Raw genomic sequence first — 20,577 nt, forward strand, 5'->3', positions numbered from 1 at the left:
AGAGGCAGGCAGATCTCTGTGAGTTCAAGGCCAACCTGGTCTACATAGTGAGTTCCAGGACAGCTGGGGCTACAGGGAAACACTGTCTCAAAAAAAAAAAAAAAAAAGAGGAGGAGCTGAGTATGAATTCCTAGGACCCGCATTAAGCCAAGACGCAGTAGCAAGTGTCTGCCGTCACAGCATGCCTATGGTGACATGGGAGGCAGAGTCAGGAGAATCCCTGGACTCTCAAAGTCCAGCTAGCCTGAGAGAAGAAGGGTCCTGACTGAAGGTGGAAGGTGAAGACCAACGCTTTAAGTTGTCCTAGGACTCACGTGCCTACACTCTCATACACATGAACACGAACACACATATATCAGAGAAAGAGAGCAGGCGGTGGGGGGGATAAATTTAACATCTGGGTCCAGCCAGAAATCCTACAAGGAAAGGTCAAGCTTGGCTGGCCCTGCTGTCTGAAAAGATCTAAATGTCTAGACACAGCATCCACTACTGCACCCAAGAAGTTTAGCAAGTGTCGGCTCCCTTTTCCCTTCTCATAGAAGGGCCCTGTAGGGTGGACGCAGGTGGCTGCCAACCAAAGGCTTTTACAAACGCACAACAGGGAGAGGAAAGTTCATGACAGCGTTTGTTCAGTTTTATTTTTTATTACAGCATTTGTTCAGTTTTATTTTTTATTTATTATTTTTATTTTATGTGTATCCATGTATTGCCTGCATGTATGTAAGTGCACCCATGCCATGCAATGCCTATGGAGGTCAGAAGAGGGCATCAGATCTTCTGGAACTGGAGTTACGGACAGTTGTTAGCCACCATGTGGGTGCTGGGAATCAAACCTGGGTCCTCTGCAAGAGCAGTCAGTGGTCTTAACGGCTGAGCCATCTCTCCAGCCCCTATTTGTCTCTCTTTCAATTAAGCAAAGCTGGCATTCCTGGTTTTGAAGTCACCATTTTCCACGGGTAACTAAGTACACTCAGCTGCTTCGTTGGGATCCTTTTTCTCCCCTCCTGTGAGAGTGGATCGGAGGACACAGGCCAGCATCCAGATTGCTTTCATGGGATGTGTCAAAATAGCCAAAGCAATCCCACTTGCATCTCCCTTTATTCCTTTTCTAGGGTGCTCGAGAGCCACTGACCTGAGGTTTCACTAAAAACACAACTTGCAGAGAATGCTGAGCCGAGGCTTTTATTTGTGGCTGTAACTGAGTTTATTTAAGCAGTGCCACAGCGTTCCTGAACTAAATAGGTCACCAGAGAGAGGTGCTGCTATTTTTCATATTCAAAGCCTTTGCGGCAACCAAATTTACTGTGACAGGACTGGACCATTCGGAAGCTAGCACCAGGGTATTCTAAAATCAGATTATCAAATTGAGCAGCTACCCAGCATTAGGTGGAATAGCACACAAAGGAGCTCCTTCTGTGACTCAGTTCAGCTGAGCTTTGCTCAAAGCCTGGCTCACCAAGGGCAAATCTCCGCCTCTTCTCTGTGAGGCCAGAATGCCAAGCAACCGTCAATGCCCTGATTTACCTCCTTTAACTTCTCTCCACATCCTTCTCTCTATCCCTCTCCTAGTCAAAATTAGGGCTGCAAACCTTGAATATCACACATGCATCTCCACTAGCTAAGAGAAAAATGAAAACTTAAAGTTCTCTTTTGTTTCTCTAACAGAATACCCGAAACTGGGTGATTTATAGCAATTATAGCAGTGTGAACACTGGGAATGACCTTTATTAATGGACATAATCTCAACTAATGACTTTTAATTAACCCCGGTGAAACAATGTGCTCTTGGCAGCTGATCTCGTTTCCTAGGCAACCTCAATTTGGTACTCCATCCAAAAAGGAGAATGAATGGATGGCTGTGGGTCTGCTGGATAATTAATATATCAAGCTGAAAGGTGACGCCCCCTCTCCGTTGGACACAGTGGTGATTGGGAGTGACGACTGACCTTGGATGAATGAGACATTCTAGAACCAGGGATGAAAAAGCCGAATGGTCTGTTCAGATGAGGGTAGAGCCAAGCTTGTGCTTCCCCAACTGAAGCTGGGGAAGCCATTTTGAATAAAACTATGGGTGGGTGGGGCTGGATTCGGTACACAGTTCCTGGAGACAGACAGTTCCCAGAGATCTTTAGGGGAGCGAGTGTCCTAGTGCAGGCCCACTCAAAAGCTAAACTTAAGAGTCAGGCTATTTGTTCAGGTGATTGTAATGCTGGCTAGTAATGCCACAGAACACTAGTCAGTATCACAGTGCTGTAGCTTGGAATATCCCCCTACAGCCCATGTTTTCTCAATGTCCACACATACACACACCCCCCACCAGTGAGTGCTGGGCATCCTCATATCATTGGGGATGTACCCTTGAAGGAGGCTGTGGGACTGCAGTCTCTCTCATCCCATTTCCTGGCTATCAAGCACACACACTCACATCTCTGGAGGCTGAGTCCCAGACTGAAAGGTCGGTCCGTTTGGCATCTGGTAAGAGCCCAGCCTCTACTTCTAGATTGGAGCACTGCTCTGCACCTGGAAAAGAGACCAAGAGGAGACCAAGCTCTACACACCAACCCCGCCCTCAGGGTGGAGCCCTTGTGGCCTTATCACCTCTAAAAGGACTCCCTTCCCCCATCACAATGGCAATTAAGTTCCATGTGAGTTCAAGGGGACACTCAGACCAGAGCATTCTTTGAGTTCATTCAGCGACTCCTCTTCATAAGCCATCAGCATTCAAATTAGTAACTTACTAGTCAAAGTATGATGTCCAAGCCAATCATCATTGATCTGATACACTTACTCTCAAAGTAATAATTCATTCAACCAACAGCATATGCCAGATGAAGAAAGTGAGCACGGGTCCTATCACCCTTGGTGGCCTCTGTTGCACTGCACCCAGATGTGCCCTTTGCTATGGTGAGCACCTTCCCCAGGCTCCCAGGAACCACAGCCCTGGGGCACTGGGTTCATCCCCGCCCTGCCACAGGTACTTGGCTCCCTGATGTTTGATGCTGCAGGACCCCACTGCTCATTCCTCAGTCCTCCATCTTCCGGCTATAGTGGTATCACCCAGGCCCACTGAACAAACATCTATCTACAGATGTCTTGTGTCCTTAACCCTAACTGGGATCTTGCCTCCCTGCCCCACAGCTGTCCACTCAGAACCTCTGATCAAATGTCTAGCTGGTATCTCAAGCTTGATAGAGCCTCAGTCAACACAACGGCCCCTCCAGCTCCTTGGATCACAAAGGTGGGACTCCTTTAAGGTCCTTTCTTTTCTACATCCAAAATGGCAGCAAATCTTGTTGGGCAGATAACCAGTGGCTGGGTGACAGAAAGATGAAGATACAAAGGGTGAATATTATCGAGAGTCGCGGTAATCAAGCCGTTGGTAGGTTGGTAACATTGGGAACTGTGACCTCTAAGGGGCTCAGTGTCGGTCTCTGCTGCTCAGCAGCCGGGGTAGCCAGGTCAGCCTTGGTGGGGGGAAAGCCACACTACTGTATGCGGCATATCCCCCACTACTGTTCATGAGCCCACTGGTGTGGCTGCACAAAGATGCTAGCTGGTACCCCAGGACGCATCTAAATAACCTACCTGATGATCAAAGGCCTCTGCAGAGGACACTCTGTTCATTCAAGTTTCCACGTTCTTTACAATTCTCTTACCGTCTAGCCACACCACTGAGACAGCCCATAGACTGATGGACATCATGTCTGGCCATTCTCCTACCATGAAAAATGCACAACCAGCTCTACCACCCCAAGTTCTCCCCATGGGGACAGTCTTCCACCATCCTTTGAGGATGCCCCAGGAAGGGGCTCTAGTGTTGTGGCTTTGACCTGATGCTAAGGATCACCGTGAGCCCCTGTAACCAGGCCCTCGTCTCTTTCCTGCCACCCGACGGTAGGGAACTCCTGATATGACAGTGTGGAGAGAGAAGGCAGGCTGGAGTGGGAACCCTGCAGTGGCTCCACTCCACCACACACTCCCCACCCTGATGTCTTAGTTTTCTATTGCTGTGATTGAAAAGAAAAAAAAATACTGACCGAAACCAACTTGGGGAGGTCTGTTTGGCTCCCCATCATCAAGGGAGCCCAAGGTAGGAACTCAGGGCAGGAACCTGGAGGCAGGAGCTGGAGCACAGGCCATGGAGGAACACTGCTTACTGGCTTGCTCCCTTAGCCTGTGCTCAACCTGCTTTCTTAATACAACAGAGGACCACCTACCTGCCCATGGGTGGCACCACCCACAGTACGCTGGGCCCTCCCACATTCACTCAACAATCAACATGCCCCACAGACATGGCCACAGGCTGGTCCAATGGAGGCAATTCCCCAATTGAGGCTCCCTCTACCCAGGTGTGTCAAGTTGACACTAAAGCTATCCAGCACAGTGTGCTGCCTTGCCACAGGCAGGCATGGCTCAAGCAGACTGCAACCTCTAAAATCATGAGCCAAAATGACCTTCTTTACAGTGGGACATCTCAGTCACAGTAATATAACATACCTTACCACAGCCTGAGACTCCAGCTTCAGCTGGGACAAGGTCCCAGGTCTTACAGGGTTCCTCGTGGCTCTATGAACACATTCTGAATGGATGCAAACTTTACTTCAGTGCAGAAAACGCTTCCATATCAGGATTTGATCATAAATGCACCTTGCATAGGACTTCCCAAATCTGATCTGCACAGAGCTAACTGCACCTCAAGTTCACCTCCAACCACTACCAAGAGCAGTAGCAAGCTGCGTCTAAAAGAAAAAGATGTCTAAATCTATATATGATGATTCAATAGCTGAAGGGGGAGGCAAGCAAGGCACTTGTGCAGGCCACCATTTTCAAGCTGATCTGGTGAAGCAGTGTGGCCTCTTTGGATTGAAACACACTCCAGGTACCAACACTGGGTGCTGCAGAGCCAGTGGCACACGCCTTGACAGGAGCCGTAGCAAACTCTGGCTGAGGAGGCCGTCTGTCAGGCAGTACTGAAGAGGACATACAGAACTTTTCCACCTATTAAGGATTACCGACTTTCAGACATCCAGAATTTCTACACTAACTTTGCAATATTGATACAACTTTTTCTGATGTCTGCAGCTCTTCAGAATTATCACCTTTTTTAAAAAAAAAAAAAAAAAAAAAATTCAAAACACTACTCCCACCTAGTGGATAAAAGAAAAATGTCTGGATCATTAATACTTCCATTGTAAACAATGTCACCATCAGAAAGAAAATTACAACTGATTTTAAAAATTTTATTGCATTTCTACCACCCTCAAAATACACCCCACCCAGTGTAAAGTACAAAACAGTGCTCGCTGCTGCCTGGGCAGACAGGCCATGTACCACTGATGCCTCTGGTCACGTGTAAATGTTGCTCTGAGTCCCTTCTGCTGTCATCAGTTTCTTCAGTATGTCTGTGCTTTGAGGAATGTTCTAGAAAGATAGAAAAAGTTGTCAAGACTTCAGTCGGTGGCACCACACTCACCCCAGGCCTCAGTTTCTCACATGCTTAAACAGGAAAGCAGGCTGCACTGCAGGGTCTCCCAAGGAGCCTCTCCTTGGGGTTGGCTTCTTGTCCCTGGGACCACATCACACTACGCACTTCCGGGTGAGCCTGTCATCAGAGCCCCCTCCTCATGGCTATAGAGCTGCTCCACAGTGCGGGCCACAGAGAAGGGTCTCAAGATAACTCTTGCCCACAAGTCCACTTGTGTTTGAGCCATGCACTAGCTGAGGCTGACTGTACTGGGTCATTAAGACAACGGAGCTGGGACTCTGGTGATGGCTCAGCTGGTCAGGTGCCTGCTGCAGAGAATGAGGACCTGAGCTGAGACTCCAGCACCCATGTAAAAAGCTGGGCACAGCTGGTTTGCCTGTGACCCTAGCACAGAGAGGTGGGGACAGGAGGATCGCTAGAGCTCGCTGGCCAGTCAGTCTCCCCACATAGGCAAGCCCAAGTCTCAAAACTCAGGTGAGGAACAAGAGGACACCTGAATCAGCCTCTGCTTCCACATGCACGAACACACACCACACCCGCAGCACACTGTCCACACATGAAATTAATAATTCAAAAAAGAGAAAAAACAGTACTTGGCAGGGGGCGGGGCCACACCTGCTATCTCAGTGCTTGGGAGGCCGAGGCAGGAGAACCAGGAGGTTGAGGCTGTTGCACAGTGAAACCCTACCTCAAAAAAAAGATATAAGGGAAGGGAAAGGAAAGCCCGCCCTCCACAGAGACATCATCTCACCCTGCCACGAAGCTGTTGAGAGCAAACTGAAAATGTGGACAAGGGAATTAATTTCCCCTCAAATGTCCCTAAAAGTTTACTTGCCCCACGAGAACCTTGGTTAATCTGAGCCATGTGCAGTCCACAGCCCAAACAGTGCCTCCTGGCCTCAGGGACAGAGCTCTCAGCTAAGAAAGCATCAGCCACACAGGACCATTAGTCAGCTAAGTACAAAGTAACTCGGCTTCAAAGACTGACCCGAGCTAACCTGAGAGACCTGCTTGACGCACACAAACCTGGTCTTTTGGTTTTAAGGTAATTTAGCTAGAAGTTACTGAGGGCTTTCTTCTTTCTACATGCCAGATCCGAGGAGAACCAGGGCCCTTCCCTCGGGGAGCTAAGTCCAGAGAGAAACAAACTGGCTAGGTCATATAGAGCCTTGCAGGGAAGGGCGAGCATGATCACTGTGGCCATTTCAGAATGAACGGGGGAGCACTGCTCTGAACCACTTCTGTGAAGCACTTCCTGACCTGTGGCCGTGGACTGCCCACAGACCTCAGACAAACTACCTCAAATCACAGGCCTGTAATGGGGCAGGCACTTCCTAGTAGATGAGCAGAGCTGTGAACTAGGGCAGTACATAATTCTCCCCAGTCTCTTCAAAATTAGGGAAATCAATGGTATACTGACGATGTACACTTTTTAAAAAAACTGCCTTCTCGAAAATTACAACCAACATCACGTGTCCACAGGGATGTGTGGGGAGTGACTGCAGTGCAGTACACAGACCAAAGCCGGCATCACATTAGAGCAGAACATCGGGAATACAGAGTGACAGTCAAGTTCAAAGTGCCAGGCTGGGCCTGACCGCTGTTGATGTTCCCCACAACTCAGACCTGCTATTTCCGTGATTCTAACAATGTAGCTCTTAGGGGAGGAGCTGAACCTACCTTAGCCAAGGATTTCAAGCTAGAGCAAGAAAGTACAGGCTTAAAAGCCTCAACGGTGATGAGGTCTAACTTCATCACATCAGTGTAACACAAATACAGAACTGCAGGAATTTTCCACACTTGACAGTAGCTCAGAACTAGGACACAAAAAGAAAAAGAATGCGAAAGTTTTCTATTACCCAATTTTAAGTTAAACATTTTTAAATAATAAAAGCTGCTTTTAGAAAGTCAACACTCGGCCAGGTGCGGTGGCGCAAGCCTTTGGGAGGCAGAGGTAGCTGGATCTCTGTGAGTTCAAGGCCAGCCTGGTCTACATAGTAAGTTCCAGGCCAGCTGGGTCTACAGGGAGACCCTGTCTCCAAAAGGAAAAAAAAAAAAAAAAAAAAAAAAAAAGGAGGGAGGGAGGGAGGGAGGAAGGAAGGAAGGAAGGAAGAAGAAAGTCAGTCAATACTAGGCCAGGTGAGGTAGTGGGGCATACCTTTGAACCAAGCACTCGGGAGGCAGAGGCAGGTGGATCTCTGTTGAGATCCAGGCCAGCCTGGTCTACATGTCAAGTTCTAGGTCAGCTGTGGCCCCAGGGAGACCCTGCCTCAAAAAAAAGTAAAATAAAATTTTTAATTTTTAAAAAGTCAACTCTTTGCCTCTTTTAACCAAAGTTACTGCCATTTTGAACTGATCTTTGAAAACCAACTATCTTCCTAATAATCTTTTGCAAATATATTTATTTTGCATTTCCTGAAATTCCTTTCATAATTTTAATTAGCTAAGACTACAATTCTACCTACTTTAATCAGTTTCATGTAAATACTAAATATACAATGCATATGGTCTATTTCTCATGCTAGTAAACAATATGAAAGGCAAAAAAAATTACTTAATATATTTAACAAATAATTATATATTATAAAACATTAAACCACTGAAAATAAATGATAATCTATTTCTGACACAATGGCAGTGTATAAATAGTAGTTGATGGTTAATACTGTCATCTGACAGGGTCTAGAGTTACTGTGCTGGATAGCTTTAGTGTGAACGCGACACACCTGGGTTGAGGGAGCCTCAATTGAGGAATTTCCTTCATTGGACTGGCCTGTGGCCATATCTATGGGGCACCTTCTTGATTATTGAGTGATATGGGAGAGCTCAGCCCACTGTGGGTGGTGCCATCCCTGGGCAGGTGGGCCTGTGTTGCATTAAGAAAGCAGGCTGAGCAGGGGTCAGGGGAGCAAGCCAGTAAGCAGCGTTCCTCCATGGCCTGTGCTCCAGCTCCTGCCTCAAGGTTCCTGCCCTGAGTTCCTGCCTTGGGCTCCCTGATAAACTGTGACCTGGGAGATGTGAGCTAAGTAAACCCTTTCTTCCCCAAGTTGGTATTGGTCAGAGTGTTTTGTCACAGCAATGGAGAAACAAACTAGGACAAAAACAAGGAGACAAATCTCTGAGGATTAGCTAGATCAGGTTAATGGAGGTGGGAAGACCCACCTTAACTGTGAACAGCACCATGCCACGGGCTGGGGTCCACTTACTATTTTGGTAGCTGAATGTACTTTGCCAACTTTCACATACCAGCTGAATCTACACCCAATACTGGCTTCTACTTTGAAATGCCAAAATCCAAAAGGAAGAGCCACTGCACCCAGCTGCAGGGAATCAGACACTCTCATAGCTGCATTCCTGCAAATTCCAGGACCACAGCAAGTATCCTGTACTTGTAGGTACAAACACGAAGGGTTAATGGAAACTGCTGTCAATCATCAGAAACTTGTGATAGTAAATGCAACAATCATCACAAAGCGTACAACACACCACACAGGCACCTGCAGCAGGAAGACCGTGCGCGATATTCGGTTGTTCGAGCAGTGAGCAGCAGACGGGGTCTCTGAAGTGCTGGGTTTTCAGGGCTTTCAGGAAAGGAGAAGGAAGGCTGCCCACAGACTCTGAGGTTTTGTACTCGGTGACATGCCGGCACGTGAGAACAGTTATCTTCGTGGTCTTTCTTGGTCGGGAACCAAAAACCTAATGTAACAGAACCATGGTTTGAGGTGAAATCTGATTCTTTTTCCAGAAGCCCTGTTCTAGAGACTCATGGCCCACACTTGGCCCTGTGCAGTGTGCCGGAGGAAGACAGGCTCGCTGCTCCTTTGGCCTGGCCTTGCAGTCTGCCTAGGCAATCTTCCAGTCGCCTGGTCTTTCTGAACCGAGGACCGGACTACTGCAAAGCCACCTGATGTGCAGCAATCATGACTGCAGAGACCAACACTGGTGGCCCAGGACTGCCACCCACAGTAAAGTCACAGGTACACACCTGCCGTGCTCTCCCTCACCTACCACCAGTGACACCTGAGAATGGATTCCTCCTAAATTCACTTTTGACATCACTACAACTGTAGGCAAGTCTCAATCAAGCTGGATCCCAATGTCCTGTTACAGAATGTGATCTGAAAACCGTCCAAGGATCTCTCTACCTTTCATTAAACCCATGGTAAAGACATGTTTGTGGGGCTGGAGAGACAGCTCAGCAGTTAAGAGCACTGGCTGCTCTTCCAGAGGACCTGGGTTCAATTCCCAGCACCTGCATGGCAGCTAACAACCATCTGTAACTCCAGTTCCAGGGGATCCAATGCCCTCTTCTGAACTCCATGGGCACTGTACTACATGGGTACACTTAGATACATGCAGGAAATACACTCATATACATAAAAATAAATTTTTTTTTGAAAAAAGAAGTATGTTTGTTTGGTGTTGAGACAGGGTCTCCATGGCCCCAGCTAGCCTGGAACTTGCTATAATAGACCAGGCTGGCCTCGAGCTCAGAGATCACCTGCCTTTGCATCCCAAGTGCTGAGATTTCTAAAGGTGTGTGAAACCACACCCAGCAGTAAATAAACAGCATAAACAGCTATTTTTTAGAAATTTGAGGTTTTTAGATCCTCCACTTGTTCCATTTTCTTTTAACCTTCTTCTCTTTCTTCATTTGCTTCTCTGTTGAAGCGTGTCTCCTTATGTAGCCCTTGCTAGCCTCACACTCATGATCCTCCTGCCAGGGCCTCCTGAATGCTGGGTTTACAAGAGTGGTCTGAATGCCAATTGTCCCCACAGGTTCATGTGCTGCCAAACACTTGGTCCCCCACTGGTAGTGCTGTCTGGGGAGGCTGAGGAACCTTTGGAAGGTGCGGCCTTGCTGGGAAGAAGCACATCACTGGGATTGGGATTGGAGGGATTTGGGGGTCTTTTTTAAACTTTACTTTAAAAAAATATTTTATTATTTTTTAATTTATGTGTATGAGTATATTGCCTGCATGTACTAAGTGCACCCATGCCATGCAATGCCCGTGGAGGACAGAAGGTGTCAGATCCCCTGGAACTGGAGTTACAGACAGTTGTTAGCTGCCATGTGGGTGCTGGGATTCAAACCCCAGTCTTCTCCAAGAAAAACCACTGCTCTTAACTGCTGAGCCATCTCCCCAGCCCCAAGGGCTTTGAGGTTTGATAGCCTGGTCCCACTTCCTGTTATTGCTCTGCTCCCTGAATGTGGATGAAATGTGATCAGCCAGCTTCCTGCCACCATGCCTCCTATACCACACTGCTTTGCCCTCCCTGCCTGGGGCCTGCCTCCCACCAGGCTGGACCCTGCCCCCCTCTGGAACTATAAACTAGATGAACCACGTTCTCCTTTTCATCAGGGTGTTTTATCACAGCACTAGAAGAGAACTAATATGAATGGGTGCCACCAGGCCTGCCTTGTCTGAAAAATTTTCATGGACAGAATGGCTATTCCCAGTAATAACAATGTAAGTGAAAGTTTGATAACCAAGCACTACAAACGATATATAATTTCATGTGGTAGAGCTTGGGTTCAAATCCCAGCACCCACATGGCAACTAACAACCATCCATAACTCCAGTTCCAGGGGATCCATCGCCCTCTTCTGTCCTCTGTGGGCACTGCATGACATGGGTGCGCTTACATGCAGGCAATACACTCTCACACATAAAATAAAAACAAAATAAAACAATTCTGCTTTGAGCCTCACATGGCAGCAGAGGTCCACTGCCTCAGCACCAAGGCACACAGGAGCACAGTAACTTCAAGGCCAACCTGAGCTACAGAGCAAGAATCCCAAAGCAAAACAAAATGAAGATTTTGCTTTAACAATAATTTTACATTGCTTCAAGCCCAAAATGAGTTCAATTTTTCTATAGTACAAGGATATTTTTAACAATCATCCTACGTGATTTAAAAATAAAAATTAAACTTGGACCTCTTTCCCCAGAAAAATACACCTAAGTATACTGTATATACACGTATCTAATTAAATTTTATAGATCTTTTAAAATGACTATTCACTTAACAAAATGCATTGATAATTTTAGTAAATGTTTCTAAGTAGGTCAACTGGTATAAAATAGAAGACACGAAATTTCTTATTTCTAAAATTCTCATAAGTTTAATTTTATTATCTATGTTAAAATATATCCTAGATGTTTCTGGGAACATCTGCCTCACAGAACAGGTTGGGACAACAGGTGGGCTCATTTAAGGTCCTAGGTATGCCTGACTGTATGTACTAAATATGTAGTTTTGCATCTATTCAAAATATGGATATACCAATGTATCATGCACTAATGTATGTACTATGTAAGCTACATGTATGTCAAGCATCCATAAACCAAATCCAAACTCCAAATACCTTCTGACTGCCTACAATGATAAGCCAAGTGGAAAACTCCACACTGTGAAACTTTGCCTCACACACAAAATTACTTAGGTGTGTGTTATGTGTGTATATATGAAAGCTCAATGTGTTTAAACTTCAGTCTCAACTCCAAGATACATCATTCTGTGTGTGCAAATGTTCCAACTGTTTTTCTGTTTTTTGGTTGTTTTTATTTTTAAATCTGAAATCTAAAAACACTTGTAGTCCCAAGCACATCAGAACAGGAATATTTCATCTGTGATGTCCAACTGCCCAAATTATGGTTTTTCTCTAAAATTCCTGGTTGAGTTCAGTTCTTCACTCAAAATGCCATTTAACTGTGGTCACACACTCTGTATATAATTTTCTAAAATAAATGGTGCAATCACACTTGTGGTTTGTATTTGAGCACTTGGTCCCCAGTTGGTGGAGCTGTTTAGGGAGCTATGGAACATGTAGGTGGTACAGCCTTCTAGAGGAAGCCACTGGGGGCCAGCTGCAAAGCTAGGAGCCACACCCCACTTCCAGTTCCTCTGTGCTTCCTGCCCCTGCAGCCATGCCTCCAGGCCGCCACACCTCCCTGCCATCAGGACTCTCTCTGAACTGTGAGCCAAATAAACACTTTCTTCCATAAGTCACTTAGTCTTGGTGTTTCATCACAACCAAGAGTGACATACCACCTACTGTAACAGAGAGTGTTTTCTGGTGTGGAATGAGAAGGCACTCCCCAGAGGCGGTTGCTGACGTCCTCTGCCCTTCCTCCCCCTGTATTAGCACCACTGAGCTCTTACCTCAACCACCTACAACCCTGAGCACAACCAGAACTGTTTTGTTAGGCTGGTCAATTTAAATAAATTTTAAAAGAAAAACAATATTCTAGGGGGACTGGAAAGACGGTTCAGCAGTTAAGAACACTGGCTGTTCTTGCAGAGGACTGGGTTCAGTTCCCAAAACCCACATGACAGCTAACAATTATCCAAAACTCCAGTTCCGGGGGATCCGACGCCCTCTTCTGGTCTCCACAGGCATTGCACAACACCAGTGCACTTACATACATGCAGTGTATACTCATAAACTAAATAAAAAATAAATTAAAAAAAGATTCTGTAACAAACTCCTACATATTTTTAGGGGAAAAAATCCAAACACTTCCTTGTATCATATTTGACTGTACAGGTTTAAGTGACAAGATGCTGGGTCCCTAACCCTGACACCCCACCCTGAGCATGCACAGGTTCCATCTCTCCTACCTTCTCCAGCCACTGGTACTGCTGATCTTCCGCGACAAAGCAGCTACACTGACAAAGCAAAACCTGAAAAGTCAAATTTCGAGAGTCTGGTCAGGCAAAGCGCAGTCTCCACCACCACCACGGCACCATGGGCATCCTGGCTTGCAGCTGGGGTGGCCCCTAAAGCATCCCCATGTGTTTCCTCTAAGTGTCCACCAGTGAGAGCTAGGCACAGTCACATCATTGGGGGTGTGCCCGTGAAGGAGACTGTGGGACTCCAGCCTCTCCCTCTCCCTCTTCTTCCTGGTTATGTAACTCCATGTACTCCAGACACAATGCACTGTGCACCGCCCCGATTCCAGCAGGCCTAAAAGCAAAGGGTCTGCCCAATCACTGGTCTACCCTTCAAGCCAGGTTGGTTTGAGGAACTGTCCCAGGGACAGCAAGCTATCACAAACAGAATTTACTCATCTTGTGACTCTGTTATTGGTCCATTTTTTTCTCTAAAGTTTCAGGGTTAAGCATTTTTTAGAGCTTATTATCAAAACAGAGACATGGGGGCTGGACAGATGGCTCAGTGATTAGGAGCACTGACTGCTCTTGTAGAGGACCAGGTTTCAGTTCCCAGCACTCACATGGCAACTATCAACCATCTCTAACTCCAGTTTCAGGGGATCCAACACCCTTTTCTGACCTCCGTGGGCTTTGCATGACACAGTGCACTTATAGACATGCAGGCAATACACTCATGCACATAAAATAAAAATAATAAGCCAGGCATGGTAGCACACACCTTTAATCCCAGCACTCAGGAGGCAGAGGCAGGCGGATCTCTGTGAGTTCAAGGCCAGCCTGGTATACACAGTGAGTTCAGGACAGCTGGGGCTACAGGGAGACCCTGTCTCAAAAAGACCAAAAAAAATTTTTAATTAATAATAATAATAATAATAAAGTATTTTTTAAAAGATACACAGAGAGACAACAGAGAGCCTCAGTGTATGAAGTATCTACTGTCTAGGAGTCGTACCTAAATGACTACCTTTTGAGAACAGGAGGCCAACTCCCACATACCGAGGGATCTGATTTCAGCTGATAGAACACACAGAAGGCATCTGCAGGGGACAGATGCACAGTGTCTGCCGTTCTGCACCATTCGTTCCAGAGCTTAGTACAACCGACTTCTTCCCAGACTCCTGAATTCATAACAAATGATGACAAAAATGCTGTGAAAAAAAATCATATAAATTGGTATTTAGATATGTTAATTATACTTCTTATTGAGTAAAAAGTAAAGTCAATTACACTACAATTTCAGAGCTGAAACAGTCATTCAAGACCATCTAAGTGCGAGGCTGAAGAGATGGCTTAGTAGTTAAGAGCGCGTGCTGCTCTTGCAGAAGATCCAACTTTGTTTTCGAGCACCCATGTCCAGGGGCATGGGCATGTCCATGTCCATCTGTAACTCCAGCCCCAAGGAATCTAACATCCTCTTCTGGCCTCTGTGGGCACTGCACTCACATGCACGAACCCACAATAGACACACATATATATACATAATTAAAAATAAAAATTAAACTAAGAAAAAGTTTAAAGACCATCTAATTGGACCACTTCGGAGGAAATATGAACGAAAGGTCATGCTTTAAGACAGCATTACAACCAGGGCTGGAAAGACAAGCTTGTCAGCAGACTTCATACCGCACTCTTGAAACATAACTCTTCTGAAAAATTTTAGGCCCGCAAACCTTTACATAAATGGATGGCACCTATTTACTGCTTACTTGTTGTATTATTATATTCTGCAAGTTCTAGGCTACCTCCTGGGACAAGGGATCTTAATCAGTTCCCAAATGATCTCCTTGGAGCCTGCAAACCCACTAAAACTACAAAGGTCTCTATGGGTACTTGTACATGGACACTGTTCGAACTAAACTCTACACTGTTCTACCCTGAACCCATCAAGTGAATGCATGTATGCAAAGACTGTAGAACTAAAATGCTCCAAGAAATGTTAGCCATCACTGTGAAGACCCCTCAGAACGCTCTCAAAAGCATGCGCTACCTTAAAAATATTTCAGCAAACCTGGATATTTCAACACACTCCAAGTTTCTGAAGCCAAGAATGTTGAATGTTGTCATCAAGTCTTTTTTTTTTTTTTTTTTTGGTTTTTTTGAGACAGGGTCTCCCTGTAGCCCCAGCTGGCCTGGATTCACTATGGAGATGAGGCTGGCCTCCAACTCATAGAGCTGGGATTAAAGGCGTGCGCAGCCATGCCCAGTAAGTCTTATTCTTTATGTTTACTAAAAAAGATGGTACACATGAATACTCATAAATAAAATTACTCTACCATGACTTGTTAAGACAGGGTCTCATGTAGTCCAGGTTGGCCTTGGAAAGTCTTGATACTCCTCCTGCCTACTGGCCTCTGCCTCCTTAGGAAGAGATCACCAGAATTATGAGTATGTACACCACATCCAGTTTATGTGGTGCTGGGTCTCAAACCCAAGCTCTTGTGCATGCTGGGCAAGTACTCTGCCAACTGAGCCATGTCCCCAGCGGCTACTCTGACGCTTTTTAAAAATAACCAACATCTAAAATCTATGGAAGCAGCAGCTTCTCAGTCTGTTCTCACAGAATGCCTAGCCTTGACCTCCACTTACCTACTGCATTATTTCCTATAGCAATTATGAACTTGGAGCAAGAGTACTTTTCTAGCAGAGCCACTTCCAGAGATGTTTTAGTCTGTCTTCGGAGAAGCTGCACCTCCCTAACACAAGACACAAGACGGAAAGGAAAACAAGGTTAATGCAATTACCATCGTTCTATGAGAGCAAGCTGACAGATAAGTGGATGGACCGATGGTGTTAGTGTCCTTCGTTACTGATGAGTGAAATACTGTCATTATTTTATAAAAAGCTTCACTACAGTCTTAAAGGAGCAGCAAATTCCTTTGAATGGATAAAAGTATCGCAGACACCCGTCCCGCTGTCCACCTGACAAAGCAGTCAGTGTAGCACCTCTATAAGCAAGGTGACTAGGCAGAGTGCAAAAAGAGACAAAAAAATTTCAAACATTTCTGCCAACAAAATGTGTGGCTGTGAATGTGACCGAGCGCCAAAGGGACACTCATCTGCCACATTCAGGTGACAAGTGCACGTGTTTAAAAGGCTCCAGGAGGAAGAACTCTGAAAAATTAGACCTCTGCAAGAGTGAAAAAGAGGGAACTGTTCTAAATGAGTTAGCAAAAGGGACTACTGATAGACACAAACCACAGGAAAGGGTCAGGTTTAAAAAAAAAACAAACAGGTAAATCTGAGCATGGACTAGTGAATGGTACTTAAATTTTATTATTAGCATACTTAGGGGCTGGAGAGATGGCTCAGCAGAAAAGTGCTTGCTATACAATATATGGTTCCTAAATTCAACGGACCTAAAAGCATGGGCGTGGTGGCCCATACCTGTAATCCCGGCGCTGGCAAGGCAGACAGGAGGATCCCTATGGCTAGCTGGTCACCCAGACTGGCACAAACAGTAAGCACCGGGCTCAGGGAGAGACTCTGTCTTTTAAAATGAGATAGAGAGCAACAAAGGCAACACTCAGCTCAGACTCTGGCCCCACATGCCCACGCAGCGGCACACACACATACAACGTACGCACAAAAATAAATACGTGGAACAAACAGCATACTCAGGAAAATACCTAAATCATGAGATCCATGTACCAAAAGCCATGGCTGGGTGCGCAGGGGTGGAGGGAGAGGAAAGAAATGTGATGAAATCTTCACAAGTGTGGGATTTGCAGGGCTGCGTAGGGGCCTGGGGAAACTTGACTATTTCACCCATTTGTGTGCTTGGAAATAGACCTAGAGGCCGGGCGTGGTTGCGCACGCCTGTGATCCAGCACTTGGGAGGCAGAGGTAGGTGGATCTCTGCGAGTTCGAGGCCAGCCTCATCTCCACAGTGAATCCAGGCCAGCTGGGGCTACAGGAAGACCCTGTCTCAAAACTAAAATGACAGGGAGCGTCCACAGCGCAACCGGAAGTGTGGGGTGGGGGCGGGCGTTAGAGCCGGTGACCCCGGGGACAGGATCCGCAGTCAGCACCCGACCGGGAGCTCTCCTCCCGCCCGCACCCCCGGGATCGCGCTGCGCCGGGCCGCGGCCCGGTAGGAAGGCCTTCCGGGTGCCTGACCTCTTCCGCGCCAGCTGCCGCCGGACCTCGCGGTCCTCCGGAGTCTCCCGCCTGCTCTCCTCCTCCTCCTCCTCTTCCTCCTCGGTCCCGGCTCGGCATGGCGCCTTCACCACCTCGCCGAAAAACGTAGCCGCCATATACACCAAGCAAGGCGCAGCCGAACAGCGCGTGCGCCACGCCCCGCCCCCGGACGCGCCTCCACGTGCGGCCACGCCCCGCCCCCACAGCGCCGTCACGCCCCTCACGTCTCCCGGCTGAAGGCCACGCCCCTCGCGCCCGGCCATGCTTGGAGGTCTGAGGCTACGGAAGGCCAGCGTGCTTCCGCGGAGACAGAGACGCTGGAGGACTGCGAGCTAGAGGGGCCCCGCAGCGCCTTCCTTCACTGGTCCGAACGGGCCGGCGCGTGGGGAAGGCTAGTGGCGAAGCCATCTTCCCAGAACACTCCGGGGATCGCAAAAGGTGTTTGGAAACGTGGCCTGGTACCAGTACCGACCGGGTTTCCTGCGCCGTGCTGGTTCAGCGCAGGCTGAGTACCAGGCACACCTACCTGGTAAGCAGAGGGGCCGGCCGCAGGGTCTGTAGTGAGGACGGCGCGCCCAGGCCCCTGGCGAATCCTCCAGTGGCTTGGCCACTCCCCAGACGTGGAGAACGGTGCCCGGGGTCGACTGGGGAAAGCGGCGTTAGGCAGTTTAGCCTCCTGCTGGAGACAAGCTCCGGAAGGAGCCCGAGGACCACTCCCCGGTGGAGCCCCGCGCGGGGCAGGTGCGGTTGCCGCCCCGGGCAAGATCCCCACACAGTGAACTGCAGCAAAGTGCGTTTCTGCATGCCATTCTGTATTCAGCAAACTGTTCTTTTACCAGTCAGCCAATCTGATTTTTCAGTTAGAAATCGTTTCCAGAAATCTGAAAAATTACTGTAAACTAAGTAGTGGTGCTCCATTGGCCAGGATTTCAATTGCGCGTACATTCCAGAAGGCAGTTTTACAAAATGTTACGTTAAAAGCAATGCTTGCTTCATGCAGTCACAATAAATTGAAAAAGGCAATGTTCAAATTAAATACTAAACCAGAAAGACAGTCTCGATGGTGACAGAAATTCATCCTACAGCAAATTATAAATTCAAACCTAAGGTCACACTAAATGTTAAAAAAAAAAAAAAAAAAAAACAAAACAACAGCCGTTAAGACTTAGGTTTTCATTTCACGGTATTTCTTGAGGATGTATTCAGTAAGGAATTTGTGAAATTTTGGGCTGGAAATAAGTTTAAGCATTTCATTAAAGTTCAAAAACTCAAACCCCATGCACCTAAAAACGACAGTTTATTAGGAGTTCTTCCCTTTCTCACCTGTGCTAATAACAAAACTGCCGAAGACCATTATTTCAAAGTAAAATACAAAGCGCAAGGGACACACGCTGTGGGTTCCGACGTTGTGACTCACACTTAAAGCCTCTTTTTTTCTAAACAGACATGCAACCACAAACCAGTTTCTCATGTAATCTCGAGTTTGGCCATTTGTGTAACCAAGAAATGTGCATTAGTGTTAGTGAAAAAAAAAACCAACCCCTAGGTTTTGTGTGTTTTACTTTTTCAAATTTACACATGCAAATTATAGACTAATAGGCACAGCCATTTTTAATTAGAAAAACCTGCTGAAGATAGTTTTCTCATTAACATCTATGTTAAAACGATTTGACAGTACATTCACAGATCAATGATCTTCATTTCAACAAATACTACTTGAAGCCCACTGTTAAGCTGTAGAACAATGTGAAGTAAAGCTCCACAACAGTCAAGTAGGCCAAACCTCCTGCCTCTCGAGTTGATGAGACTTTTAATTATCTTGCTCAGTGTTCAAGTTCTAACTTCTAAAATGCAGTAAACTGAGTAGGATTTGACAGTATCATCTGAAGACAGGACTGTTGGGATCTTGATATTTTTTCTAACTTCTTAGAAGTCTGGCCTCCTCATCTTCACTGCTCCATGATACCAAAGTGTAAACCCACATTCACATCTTTCATAGAAAAATAGATTCCCTAAAATTACTCATACCAAGTGGTTATCATTCATATGGAGTCCGGTGCCCTAACAAAAATAAGACAGTAATGGACTTTCCAGCATTCCTCTTCAGAAGTCACTAGCACCCCTCGTGGCCTCCCCGAATCCGTGTGTTTGATCTCTGGGGTTGTACATTTGACCATTTTTCTCATTTTTTCCTGAATATCCCAGACACCTCGATTTTCTTCCTCTAAAGCAGCAAGAGATGCCCCTCAGGGACTGCTTTTAGAAAGGAGGCCCTTCTTCCCCACTGCTTGCACTTGGCTGCGCACTCCAGTTCTACCTCCTGTAACACCCCTGCTGATGCAGGCCTAACTGGAAGCCTTTCTCCCACCTCTGACCTAGAGTAGTGGCTGTTAGAAAATCCCTTAAAAGGTCCAGTGGGGGATAACTCAGGGTTGTGTGGAATGCAGCTGCCAGTCTGCACGAGGCTCCCCCCATCTTCAAGTACCACCGGTTCTACATTGAGAGTCACTATTGGGCTTTTTCTCTCCAGGATCTGAACCACCTAAAAGCATTTCGCTAGCATCTTCTAGCTCTTTCTCACTTTCAGAATGTATGGCTGTAATCGTCCTCTTTGTGAACAGTCAGTAATTTTTTCTTAGCCGCAGCAGAAGCGTTTCGATGGGGCAGTTTTCTGCTACTCTTCCTAATCCAGACCTTCTCTGATCCTGATATTGTTGCTTTTAGATTACTCATTATCTTTATTTTATTTGCAGCAACGGTAGCGCATCTGCGGGGCACTCTCTCGGGTACCGTTTTTGCTTTCAGAGTGTCACTAGGCATTTGCACTGCATCCTTCTGATTAGGCATACATGTTCTCTTTTTTGTATTGGGTTCTCTGTTTCTACGAACAGATTCTGAAAAATGAAAGTTCATGTAAATGCAAAAATCGTGTCACTCAAGATTTTACTACTTACACTCAAGACAGTCCTAAACAAATTTTATGCATCTCAAAGGCTGGCTTGACAGTGACAACTTTCCGTCTCCTCACCTACCAGGATAGGTGTCAGTCACACAAGAATGAGGTTAAAAATGCCTCTGCATCATAAACGCACTCACCTAAACACTTTAGATATCCAATTTTTTTCAACTTTCAGTTTTAGTGTCATTTCTAATCTTCCTCCAAATTATTTTGAAATATTTAGTATCTAAAATAATGTTCCTACAACCTGACAATGAGACAGTGCCTTGACAGAATGACGACAGAGTTGGTGTGCCATCCAGACCCTCAAGTCTTA

General features: G+C 46.4%; 2 protein-coding genes across 7 annotated transcripts in view; both read right to left on the reverse strand.

The window, feature by feature from the left end:
- Nucleotides 1–5,226: 5,226 nt before the first annotated feature.
- On the reverse strand, nucleotides 5,227–17,460 carry Psmg1 (proteasome assembly chaperone 1). 4 transcript variants are annotated; one of them, XM_008826913.3, is made up of 7 exons: nucleotides 17,282–17,454; nucleotides 15,752–15,858; nucleotides 14,162–14,313; nucleotides 13,112–13,174; nucleotides 8,983–9,181; nucleotides 7,166–7,302; nucleotides 5,227–5,421 (listed from the first exon to the last, which is right to left on the reverse strand). In XM_008826913.3, the coding sequence occupies exons 1-7, from the start codon at nucleotides 17,416–17,418 to the stop codon at nucleotides 5,347–5,349; spliced, it is 870 nt and encodes a 289-aa protein (XP_008825135.1). In that variant the 5' UTR covers nucleotides 17,419–17,454; the 3' UTR covers nucleotides 5,227–5,346. The 4 variants fall into 4 exon arrangements, with proteins under 4 accessions (XP_008825135.1, XP_017652048.1, XP_017652049.1 ...); XM_017796559.2 differs by lacking the exon at nucleotides 7,166–7,302 and having other exon boundaries at nucleotides 17,282–17,460; XM_017796560.1 differs by lacking the exon at nucleotides 15,752–15,858 and having other exon boundaries at nucleotides 17,282–17,377.
- An 88-nt stretch (nucleotides 17,461–17,548) lies between these two features.
- The window catches only part of Brwd1 (bromodomain and WD repeat domain containing 1), a 100,794-nt gene continuing 97,765 nt past the window's right edge, over nucleotides 17,549–20,577 (reverse strand). For 2 of the 3 annotated variants that reach the window (XM_008826912.3, XM_029560530.1), the window contains exon 42: nucleotides 17,550–20,196. In XM_008826912.3, the coding sequence (XP_008825134.2) occupies nucleotides 19,886–20,196 (311 nt within the window). In that variant the 3' untranslated portion in view covers nucleotides 17,550–19,885. Of the gene's footprint in view, nucleotides 20,197–20,577 lie in introns of all 3 variants that reach the window. The other variant, XM_029560532.1, reaches the window with a different exon arrangement.

The sequence above is a fragment of the Nannospalax galili genome, unplaced genomic scaffold, assembly GCF_000622305.1.
Source record: "Nannospalax galili isolate Female #2095 unplaced genomic scaffold, S.galili_v1.0 scaffold192, whole genome shotgun sequence".
NCBI classification, from domain to species: Eukaryota; Metazoa; Chordata; class Mammalia; order Rodentia; family Spalacidae; genus Nannospalax; species Nannospalax galili.